The sequence below is a fragment of the Pseudophryne corroboree genome, chromosome 6 (assembly GCF_028390025.1).
Source record: "Pseudophryne corroboree isolate aPseCor3 chromosome 6, aPseCor3.hap2, whole genome shotgun sequence".
In the NCBI taxonomy this organism is placed as follows: Eukaryota; Metazoa; Chordata; class Amphibia; order Anura; family Myobatrachidae; genus Pseudophryne; species Pseudophryne corroboree.
In genome coordinates, this window is record NC_086449.1 from 361,569,539 (window position 1) to 361,596,484 (window position 26,946).

Here is a 26,946-nt window from a genome sequence, read left to right on the forward strand (position 1 = left end):
ACAGTCACATGACCTCCTCCAGCATCCCGGCACCTCACTATCCCGATGGTCGGCATGCCGACCAACAGGGACTATTTCCACTCATGGGTGTCCACGACACCCAAAGAGTGGGAATAGAACGGTTGCCACTGAGCCCGCAAGGGGCTTGCTGCACTCCCCCCTCCCCGCCGGGATCCCGGCGTTGGTATGCTGCCGGGATCCCAGCGTCGGTATGCTGAGGTCAGCAATACTACACCCGACGCGCGCGGGTCCAGTTTCCAGGTGACGCGCGACCTGGAACAGGAAGCGTGATGCGGTCCACGGCGGTGGCGTGCGGTCCACGGCGGTGGCGTGCGTTCCACCGCCGGGAACTGCTTCTACTTATGTAGTTTTATCATTTCTCTAACGTCCTAGTGGATGCTGGGAACTCCGTAAGGACCATGGGGAATAGCGGGCTCCGAAGGAGGCTGGGCACTCCAGAAAGATCTTAGACTACCTGGTGTGCACTGGCTCCTCCCACTATGACCCTCCTCCAAGCCTCAGTTAGATTTCGTGCCCGGCCGAGGTTGGATGCACACTAGGGGCTCTCCTGAGCTCTTAGAAAGTTATAGTCTTAGAATTTGTTATTTTCAGTGAGACCTGCTGGCAACAGGCTCACTGCAGCGAGGGACTAAGGGGAGAAGAAGCGAACTCGCCTGCTTGCAGCCGGATTGGGCTTCTTAGGCTACTGGACACCATTAGCTCCAGAGGGATCGACCGCAGGCCCAGCCTTGATGTTCGGTCCCGGAGCCGCGCCGCCGTCCCCCTTACAGAGCCAGAAGCAAGAAGATGGTCCGGAAAATCGGCGGCATGAAGACTCTGTCTTCACCAAGGTAGCGCACAGCACTGCAGCTGTGCGCCATTGCTCCTCTCACACACTTCACACTCCGGTCACTGAGGGTGCAGGGCGCTGGGGGGGGCGCCCTGAGGCAGCAATAAAAACACCTTGGCTGGCTAAAATACCTCAATATATGGCCCCAGGGGCTATATATGAGGTAAATACCCCTGCCAGAATTCCATAAAAAACGGGAGAATAGGCCGCGAAAAAGGGGCGGAGCCTATCTCCTCAGCACACTGGCGCCATTTTTCCCTCACAGCTCGGCTGGAGGGAAGCTCCCTGGCTCTTCCCTGCAATTCTACAGTACAGTAAGAGGGAAAAGAGAGGGGGGGCATTAAAATTGGCACTGTATACAGTATATTATATAAAAGCTATTAGGGACATAACTCAGTTAGTCCCTGTATATATATAGCGCTCTGGTGTGTGCTGGCATACTCTTACTCTGTCCCCCCAAAGGGCTTTTGTGGGTCCTGTCCTCGTTTAGAGCATTCCCTGTGTGTCTGCGGTGTGTCGGTACGGCTGTGTCGACATGTTGAATGAGGAGGCTTATATGGTGACAGAACAGAGGCCGATATATGTGATGTCGCCCCCTGTGGGGCCGACACCAGAGTGGATGGATAGGTGAAAGGTATTAACCGACAGTGTCAACTCCTTACATAAAAGGGTGGATGACGTAACAGCTGTGGGACAGCCGGCTTCGCAGCCCGCGCCTGCCCAGGCGTCTCAAAGGCCATCAGGGGCTCAAAAACGCCCGCTCTCTCAGATGGCAGACACAGATGTCGACACGGAGTCTGACTCCAGTGTCGACAAGGTGGAGACATATACACAATCCACTAGGAACATCCGTGACGTGATCCCGGCAATAAAAAATGTGTTATACATTTCTGACTTTAACCCAAGCACCTCTAAAAATGGGTTTTTAGGTTTGGGGAGAAAAAACAGGCAGTGTTTTGTTCCCCCATCAGATGAATAAATGAAGTGTGTGAAAGCGTGGGTTCCCCCGTTAAGAAACTGGTAATTTATAAAAAGTTACTGATGGCGTACCCTTTCCCGCCAGGTGGATAAGTTACGCTGGGAGATATCCCCTAGGGTGGATAAGGCGCTCACACGTTTGTCAAAAAAGGTGGCACTGCCGTCTTAGGATACGGCCACTTTAATAGGTACCTGTTGATAAAAAACAGGAGGCTATCCTGAAGTCTGTATTTACACACTCAGGTACTAGACTGAGACCTGCAGATAGTGCTGCTGCAGCGTGGTCGGTGACCCTGTCAAACAGGGATACTAGTTGGAAAACATAAAAACATATTAAAGACGTCGTCTTATATATGGGGGATGCACAGAGGGATATTTTGCCGGCTGGCATCCAAAATAAATGTAATGTCCATTCTGTCAGGAGGGTATTAGAGACCTGTCACTGGACAGGTGATGCTGACTTAAAAAGCGCATAGAGAGCCTTATAAGGGTGAGGAATTATTTGGGGATGGTCTCTGGGACCTCGTATCCACAGCAACTGCTGGGAAGAAATAATTTTACCTCAGGTTTCCTCACAGACAAAGGTACAGTCCTTTCGGCTTCAGAAAAGCAAGCGGGTCAAATGGCGCTTCCTTTCTGTACAGAGACAAGGGTAGAGGGAAAAAAGCTGCACCAGTCAGCCTGTTCCCAGAATCAAGATTCTTCCCCCGCCTCCTGTGAGTACACAGCATGACGCGGGGGCTCCACAGGTGTAGCCAGGTACGGTGGGGGGCCGTCTCAAAAAATTTCAGCAATTAGTGGGCTCGCTCACAGGTGGATCCCTGTTTCTTTCAAGTAGTATTTCAGGGGTACAAGCTGGAATTCGAGATGTCTCCCCCCAGCCGTTTCCTAAAATATGCCTTGCTGACAACTCCCTCAGGCAGGGAGGCTGTGCTAGAGGCAATTAATAAGCGGTATTCCCAGCAGGTAATACTCAAGGTGCCCCTACTTCAACAAGGACGGGGTTACTATTCCACACGGGTTGGGGTACCGAAACCGCATGGTTCGGTGTGACCCATTTTATATTTAAAATCCTTGAACACAAAAATTCAAGTTCAAGATGGAATCGCTCAGGGCGGTTATTCCAAGCCTGGACGAGGGGGATTACATGGTATCCTGGGACATCAAGGATGCTTACCTGCATGTCCCCATTTACCATCCTCGCCAGGAGTACCTCAGATTTGTGGTACAGGATTACCATTACCAAGTCCAGACACTGCGTTTGGACTGTACATGGCACCGAGGGTGTTTTATCAAGGTAATGGCCGAAATGTTGATACTCCTTCAAAAAAAGGGAGTTGTAATTATCCCGTACTTGGACAATCTCGTTATAAGGGCGAGGTCCAAGGAGCAGTTGGTAGTCGGGGTAGCACTATTTTTGGAAAGTGCTACAACAGCATGGTTGGATTCTAAACAGTCCAAAGTCACAGCTGGTTCCTATGACACATCTACTGTTCCTGGGGATGGTTCTGGACATAAACCAGAAATAGTGTTTCTCCCGGAGGAGAAAGCCAAGGAGTTGTCATCTCTAGTCAGAGACCTCCTGAAGCCAAAATAGGTAGCGGTGCATCATTGCACGCGAGTCCTGGGAAAAATGGTAGCTTCCTACGAAGCAATCCCATTAGGCAGGTTCCATACAAGAACTTTTCAGAGGGACCTGTTGGACAAGTGGTCCGGATCGCATCTTCCGATGCATAGGCTGATAACCCTGTCTCCAAGGACCAGGGTATCTCTACTGTGGTGGCTGCAGAGTGCCCATCTTCAAGAGGGCCGCAGGTTCGGCATACAGGACTAGGTCCTAGTGACCATGGATTCCAGCCTTTGAGGCTGGGAGGCAGTCACACAGGGAAGAAATTTCCAGGGACTTTGGTCAAGTCAGGTTATTTCCCTACACATAAATATTCTGGACCTGAGGGCCATTTACAATGCCCTGAGGCCGGCAAGGCCTCTGCTTCAAAACCAGCCGGTACTGATCCAATCAGACAACATCACGGCAGTCGCCCATGTAAACCAACAGGGCGGCACAAGAAGCAGGATGGCGATGGCAGAAGCCACAAGGATTCTCCGATAGGCGGAAAATCATGTGTTAGCACTGTCAGCAGTGTTCATTCCCGGAGTGGACAACTGGGAAGCAGATCTTCTCAACAGACACGACCTCCACCCGGGAGAATGGGGACTTCCTCCAGAAGTCTTCCAATAGGATTGTACACCGTTGGGAAAGGCCACAGGTGGACATGATGGCGTCCCGCCTCAACAAAAAGCTATAAAAGATATTGCACCGGGTCAAGGGACCCTCAGGCGATAGCTATGGACGCTCTGGTAACACCGTGGGTGTACCAGTCGGTTTATGTGTTCTCCCCTCTGCCTCTCATACCAAAGGTACTGAGAATAATAAGAAGGCGAGGAGTAAGAACGATACTCGTGGATGGCCAAGAAGAGCTTGGTACCCAGAACTTCAAGAATTTATATCAGAGGACCCATGGCCTCTGCCACTCAGACAGGACCTGCGGCAGCAGGGGCCCTGTCTGTTCCAAGACTTACCGCGGCTGCGTTTGTCGGCATGGCGGTTGAACGCCGGATCCTGAAGGAAAAGGGCATTCCGGAGGAAGTCATTCCTACGCTTACTAAAGCCAGGAAAGAGGTTACAGCAACTCATTATCACCGCATATGGCGAAAATATGTTGCATGGTGTGAGGCCGAAAGGGCCCCAACAGAGGAATTTCAACTAGGTCGATTTCTGCATTTCCTGCAAGCAGGAGTGACTATGGGCCTTAAATTGGGTTCCATTAAGGTACAGATCTCGGCTCTGTCGATTTTCTTTCAAAAAGAACTAGCTTCAGTACCTGAAGTTCAGACATTTATAAAAGGAGTGCTGCAGAGTCAGCCCCCGTTTGTGCCTCCTGTGGCACCTTGGGATCTCAACGTGGTGTTGAGTTTCTTAAAATCACATTGGTTTGAACCACTAAAAACCGTGGATCTGAAATATCTCACGTGGAAGGTGGTTATGTTATTGGCTTTGGCTTCTGCCAGGCGAGTATCAAAGTTGGCGGCTTTGTCTTGTAAAAGCCCTTATTTGATTTTCCATATGGATAGGGCAGAATTGAGGACTCGTCCCCAGTTTCTCCCAAAGGTGGTGTCAGCGTTTCACCTGAACCAGCCTATTGTGGTGCCTAGGCTACTAGGGACTTGGAGGACTCCAAGTTGCTAGACGTTGTCAGGGCACTGAAAATATATGTTTCCAGAACGGCTAGAGTCAGAAAATCTGACTCTCTGTTTATCCTATATGCACCTAACAAGCTGGGTGCTCCTGCTTCTAAGCAGACTATTGCTCGTTGGATTTGTAGTACAATTCAGCTTGCACATACTGTGGCAGGCCTGCCACAGCCAAAATCTGTCAATGCCCATTCCACAAGGAAGGTGGGCTCATCTTGGGCGGCTGCCCGAGAGGTCTCGGCTTTACAATTTTGCCGAGCAGCTACTTGGTCAGGGGCAAACACGTTTGCAAAAATTCTACAAATTTGATACCCTGGCTGAGGAGGACCTGGAGTTCTCTCATTCAGTGCTGCAGAGTCATCCGCACTCTCCCGCCCGTTTGGGAGCTTTGGTATAATCCCCATGGTCCTTACGGAGTTCCCAGCATCCACTAGGACGTTAGAGAAAATAAGAATTTACTCACCGGTAATTCTATTTCTCGTAGTCCGTAGTGGATGCTGGGCGCCCATCCCAAGTGCGGTTTATCTGCAATACTTGTACATAGTTATGGTTAACTAAATCGGGTTATTGTTGAGCCATCTGTTGAGAGGCTCTATTGTTTCATACTGTTAACTGTGTTTCATATCACGAGTTGTACGGTGTGATTGGTGTGGCTGGTATGAGTCTTACCCGGGATTCAAAATCCTTCCTTATTGTGTACGCTCGTCCGGGCACAGTACCTAACTGAGGCTTGGAGGAGGGTCATAGTGGGAGGAGCCAGTGCACACCAGGTAGTCTAAGATCTTTCTGGAGTGCCCAGCCTCCTTCGGAGCCCGCTATTCCCCATGGTCCTTACGGAGTTCCCAGCATCCACTACGGACTACGAGAAATAGAATTACCGGTGAGTAAATTCTTATTTTCTTCTTTGCTTTTCTTTGCAGTTCATAGTGACAAGTTAACACATGCTGGCTCTGGCTATATGGGGGATATTATGCAACCTTTTGGCTGTAAACATTAGATGGGAGTTTCTAATTGGTAATTAATTAATTGGTGGGCTGGCCCTTATGGTATTTATAGCTCCACAGGCAGTGTGTGTGCAGGGGAGATGGCAGCCTAAAACTTTGGTCTTGACAAAGGTTCAATAGAGGACCGAAACGTTGACCCCGACACTGTAAACTATGTGAGCTGAATTAAAGGAATCTAATTTTCACAATTGAAGTCTGGTGAGTGCGTTCCTTGCTATTTTATTTATATATATATATATATATATATATATATATATATATATATATATATATATAATCTATCATATATTATATTTAATATTATACACTCTCACACACACATTATATCCATTGATGGTCTACTTTCTATTCTTTTGGAGCTTTGGTTGACTTAGATGATTGCTATTATAGGTTGCTGGGATATGAAGGGGTTGGATTCAGGATGATATGCAGTTTTTTGAGGGGGTTTTCTTAACGTGCAAAAGCTCTTAACACACCACCTAAGTGTTTCTCCAGTGTCCCCCATAAAATTAGAGAAGGGGGATTAAATGGTAAGTACCAATATCCTACTTTTATTGTTAAATATTGCAAATGAACCACACTTGACCCTAACACACAATGTACACCAGTAATTGCATTACATTACTTCTTAAACCATCATGTTTCGTTTTCTGTTTTCAGGTAGTATATTCTCCATAAAATCTTTGGTTGTGCTCCTGGATCTCCTTGTTTTTGCATTACTTGTTTTCTGGACTGTAAAGTACTTTGATCTTCACATCAATTGGCAAAGGTATCATGTGGAAACGAGAACAGGTAGGTGGCCTGTTGATCATTTCATATTGTGTTTGGCATTTGTTTCAGAATAGTGAACTTGGGCTTCCATTGACTATTGAATTTCGCTGTTGTTTTCAAGAGTTGATGCGGCAGTATTTTTAGATTATGCATAGCATTATGGCCGTTTCCTTTTTATTTATCAGCTTTTAGCATTGAAGTATATGCAGCATATGATTGATTAGAATAGCTCTAAGACAGGGCATTCTATAAGTGGGGGCCCAGCATGTTGGTGCTGGTGGGGGTCCAATACAAAGACTGCACCACCTCTCTGACTGGCGTCTATATAAAGTGCAGCCCTTTCGGCATATATTTGCACTGAGACACCACCCACATTGTTATAGACAGAGATGGTACATGGAATAGCGGGAGGGGGGGGGGGGGTGGAGGTGTTGCATGTAAGCTGTTGACTAGGACGGTAACTGTGATCGATCATGTCTGTGGTAAGGATTTCATTATTTCTATGATACCAACTAATGTATGGACCTTGTGCCTCAATGAGGGTGCATTTGTAGGGTGCACACAGGCATGGCACTACTGATTGTATCTAAATCTGCTAAAGAGGTTGAACGAGGTAGATACTATTTCAAGGGGAATACAATTGCAAGATTTCTGGAAAAGGGGACCATTACTAAACAACTTTAAATTCTTCAACGTAACAGATCCAGCGGTACCGACAATTTACACTTTGCCCAAAGTACACTACGATGCCCAAAACCTCCAAGCAGGCCCATAGTAGCACTTATAGCCACATAGTGGAAGCTTACAGCCAACCTGTTGAATAGATCGATATACAATTACAACAGCTTGTCATGAAGACTAAATCACAGTTAACCACTTGCCTGGCATGGTCGCATCAGATGTGACCATGCCTGCAAGTGCTTTATCTAACCTTGTCGCACAGGATGCGACCAGTCAGATAGACCGTGTTTGCAGCGGCAGGGAAGGAAAACTTCCCCCTCCTGCTGCTGTCAGAGGGACTGGAAGGTCCCTCTGCCTTCCTGCTCTCTCCACCACTGATTGCCGTGCTGCTGATCACTGCTGATTGATCAGCATGGCAGGATCCCCCACTTCCAGCGGCTGCAGACAATGGCAGCCGCTGGTAAGTGTAAACCAAGCTTAGTGTCAAGCCTGGGGTATATTGTCAACAGGGAGAGTTGTCTTATTCTTACTTGGTGTTCACAGGGCTTAGGCTTACTGTTCCAGTGTACGACAGAAGAAACAGCTTACAAACTTTCCTTCCATGGGATATCATTCCTTGGCACTTTATGTAGCGGCTGATGATGTTGATTATTTTCTTCATGTTCCATATGGCTCTACAGGCAGGGCCGGCGTCGGGGGGGGTCAAAGGGCACACCTGTACCGGGCCCCAAGGATCAGAGGGGCCCCAAGAATACACCACTTTGTGCTTAGCAGGGATGTGAGCCATCTTGTCCAAAAAGGGCATTGAGCTGTAAGCGGTGTGGGCGTAACCTCAAAGTGACAGGAACCTTTCACACACACAGTGACTGTGCGGCGCAGTGTGCATCCGCTCTTCCAGGTCCAGCTCTATTGGATGCAGTTATGAGACATGGCAGCAGCTCCGCTGGCCAGGATTCCCATGCCCTCCACCAGCCTCTTCTGGTGGGGTCTGCTGTGCAATGTTTTGGTCTGGGTTCTGGGGAGTGCAGTGCAGGGGAGTCTCTCCTTGGTGTAAGAGTGGATTGGTGAATGGATACAGGGCTTTGGGATGGGGTGGGGGAGCTGGGAATGCAGCATGGAGTCATTGGGTAGAGACAGACTGTGGGGTGTGTGGGAGAAGGAAGAGAGCGAGAAACAGGCCTTGGTGTGTGCAGGGGAGGATATATATAAATAATATATATATTTATTAACAACTTCTTATATAGCACAGCAAATAAGTTGTGCTCCAAAATAAATAAATAAATATATATATATATATATATATATATATATATATATATATATATATATATAAAAAATCTGAGGGGGCCCCGGACATATCACCGGGCCCCAAAATTTTTGTTGCCGGCCTTGTCTACAGGGAATACATTGGGATTGTAGGTGGTGGGCCAGGTCCGGGCACCAAACTGTTAAGCTTTTAGTTATCCCAGGATTCTTCTGTGCCCCTCCCTGCAACCCCACCTTTATGCTCAGGTAGGTGGGTTTCGACTGGATGCACCTCTAAACATGGGGGATTGCTATTAAGCAGCCCCATGCTTGGCTGTGGACACCCCCTTGCCAGCACTGAAACTCCTGCACCGACAGGTACTTCCAGCAGTGTCAGAGGAGCGCAGCTAGCACCACTACCTCCAGAGACCCTAGTACTGCGTGGCCGGGAGAATGTCAGCGGCGCTGATGTGGATGCTGGCTTGACCAGGGATTCCACTAGTCTGCCAGGGCAACTGGCCCAGGCAATGCACATTTATGCATAACTTAGTTTGGCCAGCGTACCAGGTGGATAACCCTTTCATAGGCGAGGCCAGCACTCTGCCTGTGGCCCCTCCCCCAACTGAGGGTGCCAGTTGACTGCGGTCTTCCCACCACTGAGCTGCTTCTCCTACCCCTCAGAGACCACAGGCTGATTTCAGTCTCCCTGTAAACCTCTCCCAAGGAGCCAGGTTATACAGCAATTATATCCAAGAAATGAGAAAAAAAATGTGGACACTGGTGTACTTACTCGGAGACACTTAATAAAACCACACACATCAATATTGGTGGGCTAATATTAATCAATTACACCTGCTTCCTGGACTGCAGCTGCTTAAAATGAGTTGCTGAGTCTCAATAGATATAGAAAGAAAAAATGAGATTTAAAGTGCCATCCATAGAGCAAAAGTGCAATTAATTAAAAAGTATGTTAGTGAATCATATAACATATGTATATCAATATGCAAGCATTCACTATATACATAAAACAACCCCCAGCTGGAAACACACATAATTAATATTCATAGAGACCAAACAGTCAATTTGTTGGTAAATATCTTTGGTTGGTGGTAAATATATAAACAAAAATTCTCTCAACAGCTGTTGGTGAAAAAGCACTCTTATTTAAAATAAAATTTACAAGGTTGATCTCAAACACTGCACCTAGATTGCGATGATTAATATGGCTTCATACAGTGGACTCCTTTGAATTAGGTGTAATGGGTTAATTAGTTCAATTGTAGCAAGCACATCCATAAAAGTTCTGATGTATCATTTAATACTTCAGAGGCTCCATACAATTTTTACCCCTCACCTGTCCTTTGTAGAAGATCCAGGTATATAGCAATGTTGGGGTTAGGAATCTCCGAAGCAGGAGCTGTACGCCTCTTTAAGTACGGAGCCGTACTGTCTGACACCCGTGTGAAGCTGGAGTGACTGAGCCTGCCGCTTCCGTCACTTGAAGCTAGTAACCGCTGGTATCCACTGAAGGCAATAGCCACTGACACCGGCTTGTCAGTGTACTGTGCTGGAAGCCCAATAAGTCTCTCCGGTGCAGGGTCCAAGATCTGTTGAAACAGGGCACTGCTTGACGCGTTTCTCAGCCTTGGTGACGTGGCTGTTTCATCAGAAGTGCCGCCCTTCAGTCAGCCTGTCTATTTATCCCTAGTTGGGCTAATTATCCCAATCAAAGGCAGCCTTGTTTCATTCAAGATTAAACTCCTCAACATTGAACAATCACATATGACCACCTCATACATATTTTATATATATATATATATATATATATATATATATATATATATATATATATATATATAAAATCTATTTTAAGCCACACTCAAGTACTTCATGAAAAGCTTCCACTGGGTTGTCATCCAAGGAGTCCCAAACGGGGGCGTCCAAATATAGAGAAGAGTGAAGGAGCACTCGCCAGATTTCAAATGCACAGTCACTTTATTTAATACTTGCAAAATCCCAAACGTTTTCGATCTATTTGATCTTGATCAGGGGTCAAAGTAGAGCAACAGAGCAATGCATCCATCACCAAACAGATCAGGTCATGCCTACCTAGTCCCCATTTATACTCAATTGATTACAAATAAAAAGCACCTGGGGCACAGGTGAACCACGCTCTCCATACTTCACAAACAAACCACTATGTTGCCATTTAAATAGAGAACAGCACAAAATGTCACATGTTCCTTCAAACAATGTTAAAGGTGTCAGCCAGCCGATGATTACCCGAAATCTAAATAGAACTGTTGCTGGGCTAACAGCGGCGTGTCACTTCCGGTCATCTGATGCAGAAATACCCACGTATATGGAAAATATGTGGCTGATGCTTGCGCCCGGAGACGCGGCCTCAACTTGACCATGTCCGTAAGGGCGCGGTCCCACTGTTGCCAAGCAACCACTAGCATAGTGGCCCCAGCGCCGCTGTTACCCAGCAACCAGAGATAGACAATCATGCCAGAAATAGCAGCCTCAGTATTAACAAAATAAACATTGATAATAGTGTTACTAATGTAATAATCATACTGAGTATATGGGGACAAAGTAGAATAGAGACACATAATTGTCACACATACATAGTCATATACTAATCAGTGCATATATAAAAAAAAAAGTTTTTATAAAATGTTTCATGAAAAAAGCTTTTTTTTTTTTAAAAAGTGTTTTAACACATAATGCAGTGCAGTTGCAAAAAAATCTACTATCGCAAAAAAATATTGAATGGATTGTATTCATTCAAACCGTTTGGAGCAACGATTCCGTGGGAGTATATCCACTTAGATTCTAATTTCCTAAGGATTAAGGCACGGTCACCTCCACGATTCAGTGGGAGGACCCAGTCAATGAGTCTGCATTTCAACGATGATACGTGATGTCCCATGGATAAACAATGTGCAGCCACCGGTTTATCTGAAGCACCAGTTTCCCATGCTTTATTGATTGACCTTCGGTGTTCGGTCATACGCTCACGAAAGCTACAGGTCGTCATCCCAACGTATGCCAAACCACATGGGCATGCTAGCAAGTAAATGGCGTGGTCCACACAACAATGTAGTTTATACTTGATCTTAATCGGTGTACCCCTCTGCGGTTGGGGAAAAGTTGCACCCGGTACCATAGACCTACATGTCACACAGCCAGTGCATTTAATGCAACCTGGTTTCTCTAACGTCCTAGTGGATGCTGGGGACTCCGTCAGGACCATGGGGAATAGCGGGCTCCGCAGGAGACAGGGCACATCTAAAAAGCTTTTTAGGTCACATGGTGTGTACTGGCTCCTCCCCCCATGACCCCCCTCCAAGCCTCAGTTAGGTTTTTGTGCCCGTCCGAGAAGGGTGCAATCTGGATGGCTCTCTTAAAGAGCTGTTTGGAAAAGTTTTTTTTAGGTTTTCACTCAGTGATTCCTGCTGGCAACAGGATCACTGCAACGAGGGACTTAGGGGAGAGATCTCCAACTCACCTGCGTGCAGGATGGATTGGGATCTTAGGCTACTGGACACTGAGCTCCAGAGGGAGTCGGAACACAGGTCAGCCTGGGGTTCGTCCCGGAGCCGCGCCGCCGATCCCCCTTACAGACGCTGAAGACGGCAGAGACGGAGGTCCGGAAACAGGCAGCAGAAGACTTCACAGTCTTCAGAGAGGTAGCGCACAGCACTGCAGCTGTGCGCCATTGTTGTCACACGGCTCACTGACATGGTCACGGAGGGTGCAGGGCGCTGCTGGGGGCGCCCTGGGCAGCAATATAAATACCTATTTGGCAAAATAAATACATCACATATAGCCATTAAGGCTATATGTATGTATTTTAACCCAGGCCAGTTCTTAAAAAACCGGGAGGAAAAGCCCGCCGAGAAAGGGGCGGAGCTTATTCTCCTCAGCACACAGCGCCATTTTCCCTCACAGAAAGGCTGAGGGGAAGGCTCCCATGCTCTCCCCTGCACTGCACTACAGAAACAGGGTTAAAACAGAGAGGGGGGCACTGATTTGGCGATATAAATATATATTAAATGCTATAAGGGAGGAACACTTATATAAAGGTTGTCCCTGTATAATTATAGCATTTTGGTGTGTGCTGGCAAACTCTCCCTCTGTCTCCCCAAAGGGCTAGTGGGTCCTGTCCTCTATCAGAGCATTCCCTGTGTGTGTGCTGTAAGTCGGTACGTGTGTGTCGACATGTATGAGGAAAATGTTGGTGAGGAGGCGGAGCAAATTGCCTGTAATGGTGATGTCACTCTCTAGGGAGTCGACACCAGAATGGATGGCTTACTTGTGGAAGTACGTGATCATGTCAACACGCTGCAAGCCGGTTGACGACATGAGACGACCGGCAAACAAATTAGTACCTGTCCAGGCGTCTCAGACACCGTCAGGGGCTTGTAAAAACGCCCATTTACCTCACGGACACTGACTCCAGTGTCGACGGTGAAGAAACAAACGTATTTTCCTTTAGGGCCACACGTTACATGTTAAGGGCATGAAGGAGGTGTTACATATTTCTGATACTACAAGTACCACAAATAAGGGTATTTTGTAGGGTGTGAATAAACTACTTGTAGTTTTGCCTGAATCAGATAAATTAAATGAAGTGTGTGGTGATACGTGGGGTTCCTCCGATAGAAAGTTATGGGCGGTATACCCTTTCCCGCCAGAAGTAAGGGCGAGTTGGGAAACACACCTTAGGGTGGATAAGGCGCTCACACGCTTATAAAAACAAGTGGCGTTACCGTCTCCAGATACGGCCGCCCTCAAGGAGCCAGCTGATAGGAAGCTGAAAAATAGCCTAAGAAGTATATACACACATACTGGTGTTATACTACGACCAGCAATCGCCTCAGACTGGATGTGCAGCGCTGAGGGGGCTTGGTCGGATTTCCTGACTGAAAATTTTGATACCCTTGACAGGGACAAGATTTTATTGTCTATAGAGCATTTTAAGGATGCATTTCTATATATGCGTGATGCGCAGAGGGATATTTGCATTCTGGCATCAAGAGTAAATGTGATGTCCATATCTGCCAGACGAAGACACGACAGTGGTCAGGTGAGGCAGATTCCAGACGGCACATGGAAGTATTGCCGTATAAAGGGGCGGTCCATCGGACCTGGTGGCCATGGCAACAGCTGAAAAATCCACCTTTTGTTACCCCGAGTCACATCTCAATAGAAAAGGACACAGTCTTTTCAGTCTCAGTCCTTTCGTCCCCATACGGGCAGGCGGGCAAAGGCCAGTCATATCTGCCCAGGGGTAGAGGAAAGGGAAGAAGACTGCAGCAAGCAGCCCATTCCCAGGAACAGAAGCCCTTCACAGCTTCTGCCAAGTCCGCAGCATGACGCTGGGGCAGTACAAGCGGACTCAGGTGCGGTAGGGGGTCATCTCAAGAGTTTCAGCACGCAGTGGGCTCACTTGCAAGGGGACTCCTGGATCCTACATGTAGTATCCCAGGTGTACATTGGAAATTCGAGATGTCTCCTCCTCACAAGTTCCGGAAGTCTGTTTTACCAACGTCTACCTCCGACAGGGAGGCAGTATTGGAAACAATTCACAGGCTGTATTCCCAGCAGGTGATAATCAAAGTACCCCTCCTACAACAAGGGAGGGGGTATTATTCCACACTATATTGTGGTACTGAAGCCAAACGGCTCGGTGAGATCTGAAATATTTGAACACTTACATACAAGCGTTCAAATCAAGATGGAGTCACTCAGAGCAGTGATAGCGAACCAGGAAGGGGACGATATGGTGTCACTGGATATCAGGGACACTTACCTACATGTCCAAAATTGCCCTTCTCACCAAGGGTACCTCAGGTTCGTGGTACAGAACTGTCACTATCAGTTCAGACGCTGCCGTTTGGATTGTCCACGGCGCCACGGGTCTTTACCAAGGTAATGGCCGAAATGATGATTCTTCTTAAAAGAAACTGGTACGCTTCCCTGATAAGGGCAAGGTCCAGAGAACAGTTGGAGGTCGGAGTAGCACTATCTTTAATAGTTCTACGACCGCACGAGTGGATTCTAAATATTCCAAAATCGCAGCTTTTCCGAGGACACGTCTACTGTTCCTAGGGATGATTCTGGACATAGTCCAGAAAAAGGTGTTTCTCCCAGAGGAGAAAGCCAGGGAGTTATCCGAGCTAATCGGGATCCTCCTAAAACCAGGAAAAGTGTCAGTGCATCATTGCACAAGAGTCCTGGTAAAAATGGTGGCTTATTACGAAGCAATTCTATTCGGCAGATTTCACGCAAGAACTCTTCAGTGGGATCTGCTGGACAAATGGTCCGGATCGCATCTTCAGATGCATCAGCGGATAACCCTATATCTAAGGACAAGGGTGTCTCTCCTGTGGTGATTACAGAGTGCTCATCTTCTAGAGGGCCACAGATTCAGCATTCAGGATTGGATGCTGGTGACCACGGAGGCCATCCTGAGAGGCTGGGGAGCAGTCACACAGGGAAAAAATTTCCAGGAAAGTGTGATCAAGTCTGGAGAATTCTCTCCACATAGATGGAGTTAAGAGCAAAATTATAATGCTCTAAACTTAGCAAGACCTCTGCTTCAAGGTCAGCCGGTATTGATCCAGTGGGATAACATCACGGCAGTCGCCCACGTAAACAGAAAGGGCGGCACAAGAAGCTGGAGGGCAGTGAAAAAACTGCAAGGATTTTTCGCTAGGCGGAAAATCATGTGATAGCACTGTCAGCAGTGTTCTCTCCGGGAGTGGACGACTGGGAAGCAGACTTCCTCAGCAGACATGACCTCCACCCGGGAGAGTGGGAACTTCATAGGGAAGTTTTTCCGCATGATTGTGAACCATTGGCAAAGACCAAAGGTGGAAATGATGGCGTCCCGCCCGAACAAAAAACGGGACAGGTATTGCGCCAGGTCATGAGACCTTCAGGCGATAGCTGTGGATGTCCTGGTAACACCGTGGGTGTAACAGTCGGTGTATGTGTTCCCTCCTCTGCTTCTCATAACCAAGGTATTGAGAATTATAAGACATAGAGGAGTATGAACTATACTCGTGACTCCGGATTGGCCAAGAGGGACTTGGTACCCGGAACTTCAAGAGATGCTCACAGAGGACTAAGGGCCTGGGGAGCTAAGAAGGGACTTGCTTCAGCAGGTACCATGTCTATTCCAAGACTTACCGCGGCTGCGTTTGACGGCATGGCGGTTGAATGCCGGATCCTGAAGGAAAAAGGCATTCCATAAGAGGTCATACCTACCCTGGTCAAAGCCAGGAAGGAGGTGACCGCACAACGTCATCACCACATGTGGTGAAAATATGTTGCGTGGGTGAGGCCAGGAAGGCCCCACGAAGAAAATTCAACTAGGTCGATTTCTACACTTCCTGAAAACAGGAGTGTTTTGAGCCTAAAATTGGGGTTCTTTAAGGTTTTAAGTTTCGGCCCTGTAGAATTTCTTCCGGAAAGAATTGACTTCAGTTCCTGAAGTCCAGATTGTCAAGGGAGTATTGCATATACACCCCTTTTTTGTGCCTTTAGTGGCACCGTGTGATCTCAACATAGTGTTGGGATTCCTTAAAATCATATTGGTTTGAACCGCTCAAATCTGTGGATTTGAAATATCTCACATGGAAAGTGAACATGCTGTTGACCAATATCTCACATGGACAGTGACCATGCTGTTGGTCCTGGCCTCGGCCAGGCGATTGTCAGAATGGGCGGCTTTGTCTTACAAAAGCCATATTTAATTTTCCATTCGGACAGGGCAGAACTGGGACTCGTCTCCAGTTTTCTTCCTAAGGGGGTGTCAGGTTTTCACCTGAAACAACCTATTATGGTGCCTGCGGCTACTAGGGACTTGGAGGACTCCAAGTTACTAGACGTTGTCAGGACCCTAAAAATATATTTATATATATATAGTTTAGGACGGCTGGAGTCAGAAAGTCTGACTTGCTGTTTATATTGTATGCATCCAACAAGATGGGTGCTCCTGCGTCTAAACAGACGATTGCACGTTGGATCTGTAGCACAATCCAACTTGCACATTCTGTGGCAGGCCTGCCACAGCCTAAATCTGTAAAGGCCCACTCCACTAGGAAAGTGGGCGCATCTTGGGCGGCTGCCCGAGGGGTCTCGGCATTACAACTTTGCCGAGCAACTACGTGGTCAGGGGAGAACACGTTTGTAAAAGTTTACAAATTTGATACTCTGGCTAAGGAGGACCTGGAGTTCTCTCATTCGGTGCTGCAGAGTCATCCGCACTCTCCCGCCCGTTTGGGAGCTTTGGTATAATCCCCATGGTCCTGACGGAGTCCCCAGCATCCACTAGGACGTTAGAGAAAATAAGAATTTACTTACCGATAATTCTATTTCTCGTAGTCCGTAGTGGATGCTGGGCGCCCATCCCAAGTGCGGATTGTCTGCAATGCTTGTACATAGTTATTGTTACAAAAATCGGGTTATTACTATTGTTGTGAGCCATCTTTCAGAGGCTACTTCGTTTTGTTATCATACTGTTAACTGGGTTCAGATCACAAGTTGTACGGTGTGATTGGTGTGGCTGGTATGAGTCTTACCCGGGATTCAAGATCCTTCCTTATTGTGTACGCTCGTCCGGGCACAGTACCTGGCTGAGGCTTGGAGGGGGGTCATGGGGGGAGGAGCCAGTACACACCATGTGACCTAAAAAGCTTTTTAGATGTGCCCTGTCTCCTGCGGAGCCCGCTATTCCCCATGGTCCTGACGGAGTCCCCAGCATCCACTACGGACTACGAGAAATAGAATTATCGGTAAGTAAATTCTTATTTTCTGTGTATTTAGCCAGGTACTATCCCTGTTAACAGATGTTTTAGATGGATGCATTAGTAATTGCTTGAGATTCTTCCCCCGCCTGAATGCCATCATGGGCGGTTCGGGCCATGCGCTGCCAATAACGGGATCAGTGCTGATAATAGACCAATTGTTCTTGATCGATTTTGTAATGATAGGTGTCCTATCGTCATACTTAGCCAAGTATATCATATGTCCCTGTTTTTTAATGGGTTGTATAGTCCTATTCTTGCGTGCTCTGGTGAGGCATCCCTCAATTGTGCTCTTATTATAACCCCTGTCAAGGAAATGTTCATTCATTTCAACAATTTGTGCTTTTGTGAGAACCGAATTGGTGTTCTTACGCAATACTCGCATAAATTGCGAGATGGGAAGGCTATCTTTCAATGTTGGTGACAACAGAGAATTTCTATCTGTAGCCTTCCGATATAAAGTAGTCCCCCGGCCGGTACCCTCACAGAACACTGTCAAATTGAAAAAGTTGATAGACTGTCTCTCAACCTGTCCAGTGAACCGGACAGTTGCGTCCAATGAATTTAAGTACTCCAACATACTATAAAAATCCTCCTCAGTGCCTTTCCACAATAAAAAGATGTCGTCAATAAATCTTTTGTAGTATACAATCCTATCACCATAAGCTGGCAGAATATGGGTGGTCTCATATTCATGTATAACTATCCCTGCATAAACCGGGGCCACATTAGAACCCTTTGCGGTCCCGGCAGCTTGGATAAAGTAATCCCCCCTCATACATAAAATGATTATTCTCCAATACCAGCTGTAACAGTTCTAAAATGAACTCAATGGGCGGACCCTGAACAATATTAGTGGACATCAATTTTCTCACTGCATCAAAAACCAAGTTGTGAGGGATGATGGTGTATAACGCTGATACATGTATAAACACTTGCCCATTAATAAAAACGTGTCTCCAAGTCATATTATCACCATTAAAAATCAATATAGCTATATACTTATATCCTACCAGCTGCTGCTGCTTTGTAGTTCATTTTAGTGCCCATTGTAGTTTGTGAATTGTATTTCATATCGTATTCTGCATTGCATGTGACTTGTGCTAGCTCTGCTGTCTGACTCTATATGTTCTGCTGTCAATCATATACATATCGCTGCATTTCTTTTCCTTCTATCCTAAGACCAGGTGTTTAAGGGTACTAAATTCTTCACATCTTATCTGAAGCGTGCCACAATATTTTCTCTTTCATCCACTAGGGGACACTGGAGTCTTATACAGTAGGGGTGTGAAGCTTGCAACCGGAGGTGTGGCACAATCTAAAATTAGCATTGTCTGCACAGCCGGCTCCTCCCCCTTCACTTCCCTCCTCCCTCAGTTTGAAAAATTGTGCCTAGGAGGTAACAGGCACTGAAGGGAGCTCCTGCTCCATTACAGAAAACTCAGGCTGCGTCAACCTAATGAAAAGGGGGACAAAAGCCTTTGAATTAGAGAGACAATGATCCCATATAAAGGGATCTGCATCTCTCTATGGAAAATCCGGAGCACAGAGTCAGCATTTCCATGGGCAGTGAGTACTGGTGGTTAATATGGGCCTTAGATAGAAAGGCAGAGGCTATTAGTAGACTCCTTCCAATTCCCACAACTTGAGGTTTAAAAAATTATTATTATCTGGCCAGTGTGCACGCTGCTGCCTCCAGGCTTCCTGTAACTTAAGTCCTGGCAGACTAGCAGCGCAGCTCCCCCGCTGCCCCCACTTCTTTTATATACACACAGCGCGGGCTCAAACACTCCCTGGCCAGCTTCTACTCATGCTGCATGTCAGCTCCGCCCCGCCCCCCCACTACATCGGAGGGAGACACATCGCGGCTGTCAGCGGCGGCATCCTCACATACAGTGGGGAAGCGCACTGACCTCCCGCCGCACGCTGTAATGGTCTCTCGCTTACTCCAGTTGCCAGCGGAGGGCTGAGGGAGACACATCGCGGCTGTCAGCGGCGGCATCCTCTCATACAGCGTGGACGCGCACTGACCTCCCGCCGCACGCTGAAATGGTCTCTCGCCCTTTCCCACCGCCAGCGGAGGGAGACACAGCGCGTCTGTCAGTAGCAGCATCACACTACGGGGCGCTTGGGAAGTGCGTCCACCGCCCGCTCAGATGGTCTCTCGTCCCTTCCCGCCGCCAGCGGAGGGCTGAGGGTGACGACAAAGGGGGAAATGAATATAAACTGACCCTCTTGCTAGTAAGTCCGGCCTGGGGCAGCCGTTAAGGGGGGGAGAGTGACCCTAGGAAGGACCCAGAGAGCCTTAGTAATATATATTTATTAAATAAATGGCAGCCATTTTTAAATGAATAGAGGCGCCAAAAGGACTCTAAGGCGTTATCACCTTTAGAATAGACAGGCTTCCTGGCCAGTCAGAGCAGAGGGACGGGTTATTATAATAGAGCAACTACTCCCTCTACTGGACATTTGTATTTAGGACTCTGCTGCAATGGATTTTCAATGTATTCTGACAGGCATTTTTATGCTTTACATTTTCAAGGGACTTCTAAACAAAAGATCCCGATGAAATGATGGGAACGACTGGATCACAACCCCGACCTCAGAACTGCAATACAGTTGGGTGTGCGAGGGTTGCAACGAGGCTGGTGATATAATTATTATAATTTTTTATTTTTTGTTTTGTGTGTAGTGTTTAGAAAGATTCAGCTAGATGAATCCAGTGTACCTTTACTCCCATCACCCGTTATGGTTTTTCTGTTCCTATTATAAATGGGGAAAGCACTGAGGAGCGTTCTATGGGGTACTGCTTCAAATGTCAAAAGCACTTACCACGAACACTGACTTATTATGTTTGCACAAAATGTAGTAAGATGAGCAAGGGTGAGCGGCTCCCGGGTATGCGTTGCCTGTCTAGTTAAGGGCGCCCAGCACGGGAGGAAGGCTCCGTCAAGGTCATGGGAGCAAGCCCTAACAGGTATTTCAAAATAACTGTCAGATTCCCGCAAACAGCAGTCGGAAAGGACTGAGGGATTCTCAAGGACTATGGAGGAATTTCTGATTTAAATTAATCCCTCCTGCACAAGCATGAAGCAATGCGAACAAGTCGATTAAGAGAACCATCATCATCTTACACAAAGGAGGAAGAGGGTCTTATTATAGATAAAGAGGCAAGATACTTAAGTCTGCCTTAGATCAGGAGTTTAGATTCCCTTATAGAAGCGGTTATAGAGACCCTAAACTTCAGGGAGTAAGAAGTTAAGGATACAGAGAGTTTTCGATTGATTCGTATCCCACAATCGTTGCCAGTAGAGCTCCCTATTCCTCGAACTCTCCAGACTCAGATGGCGAATGCTTGGAAGCAACCTGATAAACGCTTTCAAGTACCAAGGAGGTTTGAATTTAAGAATCCTTTATCAAAAAGTGTAATGGTTAAATGGGAGGTGCCGCCTACTGGGCATTTTCAAACAAGGCAATGTCACCTATGCCTAGCGTGACCGCCTTAAAGGATATGTCAGGTCGCACACTGCATCAAAAGCAATTTTTGTACCAGCACATTGTCACACTGACTGGGCGTAAATAGGTAGCATGGAGGAGGTTTCTCAGTAAGCAGAGCATATTCGAGAATTAGCTACTTATATGTGCCAGGCTTCAAAGGACGCTAATAAAATAACGTCCCGCATCTCGGTTCCTGCCATTTCGGCTAGAAGAATTTTATGGCTCAGAGAATGTTATTTGGTCCCGAGTTAGACAAGTGGATTTCGCAAGCAACTGCAGTGAAATCTACCTTTCTACCTACTTCTTACTCGAGAACCACTTCACACGTTAGTGGAGAGTACTCGAGACCAATGTTTAAATTCACTCGTTCACTGTCGTACCGAGCCAGGAGAGGTTTTGGAGCAACAGACTCGTGGAGCCAGGGGTAGGAGTCGTTCAGTGTCGACACCATGGCATGACAGTCTCTCTGCTCAACTCGGGTCCCCCTTGGTGGGCGCAGTATTGGAAGATATTTCCCAGTGACAGGATAGACTTTCAGAAACGTACACACAGTCCGTTTTTTTTTACAGCACGAGGGATTAGGTGTCCGTTGCGTGCAGTAGCATTACAGGCGGTAAATTCAAAGACTCCTACATACAGAGGGTTATATCGCTAGTCCCAGATCCTCAAAGTGGAACGGGATTTTATTCAAATCTTTTGGTAGGGCAAAACCAGATGGGCCGGTCAGACCATTATGAAGTTTTACAAGTTTTAAACCAATTCCTAACGGTTTGCTGATTCAGGATGTAGTAAATCCAGTCAGTTATTGCAGGTTTGGAACTAGGAGAGTTAATGGTATCCATGGACATAAGGGATGCATTCCTGCATATCCCGATTTGGACCCCCACCAAGCTTACTTAAGATTTGCACTGGTGCAGATCCTTTCCAAATGAAGGGTCCTACCATTCGGTCTATCATCAGCCCCAGGACTCTTTTTTTACGAGGATCATGGCAGTAATGGTGGCAGGATTGAGACTATCTCCTGATCAAAGCCTCCTCTCAAGAACGGCTCATCAAGGATGCTCAGACATCTTAGCAACTTCTCATTCAACATGGGTGGATGGTGAATTTCCAGAAACTTAACCTCAGATCAATGCAACGGATCCCATTCCTTTATCTCATCTTGGACACAGTAAGATTGAGGGTTTTCTTACCAGAGAACAAGATCCAGGACCTACAGAGGCTAGTGACTCAGGTACTGAGGGCACAGACGGTCTCCCTGCACCTCTCTGTGCAACTTCTCGGGATGATGGTGACGTCTTTTGAGGCTCTCCAGTACAGCTGACTACACTTACGACCATTCCCAATGAACCTTACTGCTCAGGGACCAGGGTAACACTGGCTCCTGCATCGAAGGATCCGATTTCCACAAGAGATACGGATCTCCTTAATTGGGTGGTCGTTCCACTAAAACCTTGCAGCAGGCAAGAATTTGGAATTTAGGATTGGAGGATTCTCACAACAAATGCCAGTCTCAGAGGTTGGGGAAGCTGTCCTAGAGACCCATCACTTTCAGGGCAAATGGACTTTACTGGAGAGCGGGTTACCCATAACCATTCTCGAACTGAGAAGCAGTTTACTATTCGCTTCTCTTAGCCGAAGATATAGTCAGCGGTCAACAGTGAACCGGAAAGCAGATTATCACAGTCGCCAGGACTGCATCCAGGCGAGCGGTGCTTACACAGATCTTCGACATGATGGTGAGTAGATGGCGGGCGTCCAGTGTCCCCTAGGTTTGTCGAGACGCCATCAGGTGGACCTGATGGCGTCTCGACAAAATCATTAGTTGCCCAGGTATGTGTCCAGGACAAGAGATCCAGCAGCAGAGGAAGTGGACACGCTGACACTTCCTTGGTGTTACAGAAGGGTTTACATTTTTCCACCTTTCCCACTCATACCCCGAATTCTCCAAAAAAGGGTAATACGAGAGCGAGTATGGGCAATTCTCATAGCACCAAGTTGGCCCCGTAGAGGTTGGTACTCGGACTTACGGGGGATACTAGCGGAGGACCCTTGGCGGGTACCTCGAAGGGAGGACCGGCTATATCAGGGGCCGTTCCTCCACTCAGACCTGAACAGGCTACGTTTAATGGCGTGGCTGTTGAGACTCGGATCTTAAGAGTGAGAGGGATACCAAGAACGGCTGTTCCTAAAGATGATCGCTGCTAGAAAGCCGGTGACACCCATGTACGACTGCAGACATTAGAAGAAGTACATGGACTGGTGTTAGGAACAAGGGTGGAATTCGACGAACGTCCACTTACCCAGACTTCTACTTTTCGCTCCAGCTGGTCTAGATGAAGGACTAAGACTAGGTTCCTTGAAGGTTCAAGTTTCGGCTCTCTCCATCCTATTTCAACAGCGGTTAGCGTCCTTACAAGAGGTTCAAACCTTTTTACAGGGGGCTCTGAGGATACAACCTCCTTTCCGTCCTCCCACTGCGCAGTGGGACTTAGATTTGTAGTTGGAATTTTTGAGATCACCATCTTTTGAGCCGTTGGAAAGAACAGACCTGCAATATCTCTCTTGGAAGGTCACGTTATTACTTGCCTTGGCTTCGGCCGGAAGGGTTTCTGCGTAAGGAGCCCTATCAGGTTAGAGTCCTTTGTTAATTTTCCAGAAGGATAAGGCCAAACTCCGTACATGAGCGGATTTCCTTCCTAAGGTCGTTTCGGGGTTTCAGGTAAACCAACCAATTGTGGTCCCATCCTTTCAGGGATTGGCAGATGGGGACGTGTCTTTGGATGTTGTCCGAGCTTACGAATATACGTACAAGTTACGTCGTCCTTTAGAAGGTCGGACCATTGGTTTGGTCCAAAGAGTGGTTGGCCAGCATCTAGGCCAGGCCTGGCCAACCTGTGGCTCTCCAGCTGTTGTAAAACTACAAGTCCCATCATGCCTTGCCACAGTTTTGCTATTAGGGAATGCTAAAACTGTGGCAGGGCATGCTGGGATGTGTAGTATCGAAACATCTGGAGAGCCACAGGTTGGCCAGGCCTGATCTAGGCAGTCTTTGTTTAGATGGAATAGCCTTGCCAATCGGCAGGCTAATATTTCCTGTGGTAAGCAGTTTCCGGTTCAGACTGGTGCTCATAATACTAGATCAGTGGGTGCCTCATGGGTGGCTATTCGAGGTGCTTCCACCACTCAATCTTGCAGAGCGACAACGTGGTCTTCAGCCCACACATTCGCATACTTTTACAGGTTTGATACCTTGGCGTCCGGAGATTCTAAGTTCGGACATTTAGTTTTGCAGGCCATCGACAGCACTCCCTCCCTTGGGGATAACTTTGGGACGTCCCCTACTGTATAAGACTCCAGTGTCCCCTAGTGGATGAAAGAGAAAAGAGGATTTTGGTACTTACCGATAAATCCATTTCTCTGAATCCTCTAGGGGACACTGGACGCCCGCCTCGGTGCTGTCAACTTGCTGTGTTCAAAGTTCTTGTTCAAACAGTTCGTGCAAACAGCGTTGGTTTTTCTGTTAAGAGTTTCTTGGATGCTGTTTGCTATGTTGTACGGTTCGGTTCCTCGCCAGGTGCTATAGTATCATGTCCTATTCTCTCAGTCAAATTTTTCAAACTGAGGGAGGAGGGATGTGAAGGGGGAGGAGCCGGCTGTGCAGACAATGCTAATTTTAGATTGTGCCACACCTCCGGTTGCAAGCTTCACACCCCTACTGTATAAGACTCCAGTGTCCCCTAGAGGATTCAGAGAAATGGATTTATCGGTAAGTACCAAAATCCTCTTTTCTCTGTTGCACACTACCTGTTGCCATAAGTGTGTGTGTGTGTATTCCTTGCAGTTATGACTAACAAAGGCAGGGGTTGCAGACAGGCTGAAACTCCACTGTTTATTTCATGCAGGCTCTGTTCTGCTGGTTTATCTTCACAAAACAGTGTGCAAGATAGTCTATGTGCTACTTGCTATACTTCACTTAGCCAGTCAGGATCCCCAGCCCCTGGACAGGATCCCCCTGGGCTGCCTTTTCTCAGTCACTCTGTATATTAGCTGCCTGTTTGTCAAATCCTGCAGTTGTTGCCTCTATGGGATTTGCTCCTATCCCAGTCCCAACTAATATAGTCCCGACTATGAATCCTCTCTGGGTGGACACACTTTCTAATACTGCTCAAAGTCTGGCGTAAACCTCCATGACTCTTCAGCAGATGTTACAGGGCAACATGTCCTTACCCTCTGGGACCACTATGTTGACCACACCCTCTTCTCAATCTACACCAATTACAGATTCAAACAAATCCTCTGGTGAAGATGGAGAGGCTACAAATCCCTCTTAGTGAGTCTTACTCAGGAGAAGAAGAGGGTCACTCTGCCGTAGATGAGTCTGCCTTGAAAACAGTTGTCAAAATATTCTTCAGTTTGAGGAAGAGGAGCCTGCTCCTGTATCAAAGAAATCTGACCTATTTAAGCGCCAAAAGATAAGAACGGAGTTCCCTTACTCTGGATGTGCCCCCGGCCCCTACTCCACGCCCTATAAATTGCAATTTCTGCAGCGGGGTACACTGGAATTCCACAGGGAATACATCGGGGGGAGTAGAGTTGGATCTTGATCCGAGGCACCAACAGGCTAAAGCTTTGACTGTTTCCAGGATGTATTGCACCGCCTCCTCTATAACCCCGCCTCCAGGCACTGGAGCTCAGTTTGTAAGTTGGTTTGTTAAGAAGACTTCAAGGGCTGCAGCACTACTTATGTCAGTCTGACATTCTGTGCTGCGGCTCCATCACCTTTCCAGCAGCGCTGCATGCTCCCACGGCCGGGTTCCCGGGTGCTTGCAGTGGAGGCGCACCGGTCTTCAGGCACACCACCGCTGACGCTCTCCATCAGGAAGGAGTTAAGAGGGTCCCTAGGTGTGACCCGCCAGTTAATCGTGGTCCCAGGAGAAGGACCGTGCCGCTGCCATGGACACTGTACTGCACAGGGACCCCACTATATCCACCAGGGCAAAGGAGCACAGGTCGGAATTACAAAAATCTGTTTGATATAGACTCCACAGTACCCGGTGGTGAGGACCAGCATAGGGGATAAAACGCTGACCTGTAGCCCCTCCCCCAGCTCCGGGCGCCATCTACTGCTGGTGTTCCCACCCTGGAGCTGCATTTCTCTCTCCCTCACTCCCTGACAGAGATTTTGGCGCCATCTTCACTACTAGCTGGGCTGATCTCCGGGACTGCAGGGCTCTGTCTCCTCTGTAAAGCCGCCTGTCTCATCAGCGCTGTGCATTTACAGGCACGTAAGTATTCTACATGTCATTTGAGACAGTGTTCGTTAAGAACAAGTGTACTGCTATCTGAATATTCAGCCCGGCACTCACGATAACTTTGAAGAATGGCGCTCATGCCTTCACGACAAGGGGTAGATATACGGCATACAAGTGCGGGGCACTCAGCAGTCAAAAAAGTTTCCAAATACTTCATGTAAAATCATTGTTTCAGTGCATTTTATTCCGCACTATCATCAGGATACAAAAAGACAATACATACAATCTTACCTTATAAACACTTGCACCCATGTGAAAGAGCCGAGTCCGAGCTTCCCGCCGGAAGCCCCGGACAGCGTCTGCTCCAAAATTATGTCATACCCACGGGGACGTTGCCATGAACCATCACCATAGTAACATTTAAACAAATTCAAAAGCGGCTTATGTACAACGTCCCTGTGGGAAATACGTCATTTTGAAGCCGACGCTGTACGGGGCTTCCACTGCCTTTTGGATTGACCACGGCCCCTCGGATCTTCACCAAGGTCATGGCCGCGATGACGGCTCTTCTCCACCGTCAGGAAATCAGG

At 47.5% G+C, this 26,946-nt stretch overlaps 1 protein-coding gene across 2 annotated transcripts in view; it reads left to right on the plus strand.

Annotated features, from left to right (window-relative positions):
• Positions 1–26,946, plus strand: part of LMF2 (lipase maturation factor 2) — a 242,632-nt gene that overhangs the window by 128,593 nt on the left and 87,093 nt on the right. For both annotated transcript variants that reach the window (XM_063926648.1, XM_063926647.1), the window contains exon 7: positions 6,745–6,876. In XM_063926648.1, the coding sequence (XP_063782718.1) occupies positions 6,745–6,876 (132 nt within the window). The remainder of the gene's footprint in view (positions 1–6,744; positions 6,877–26,946) is intronic.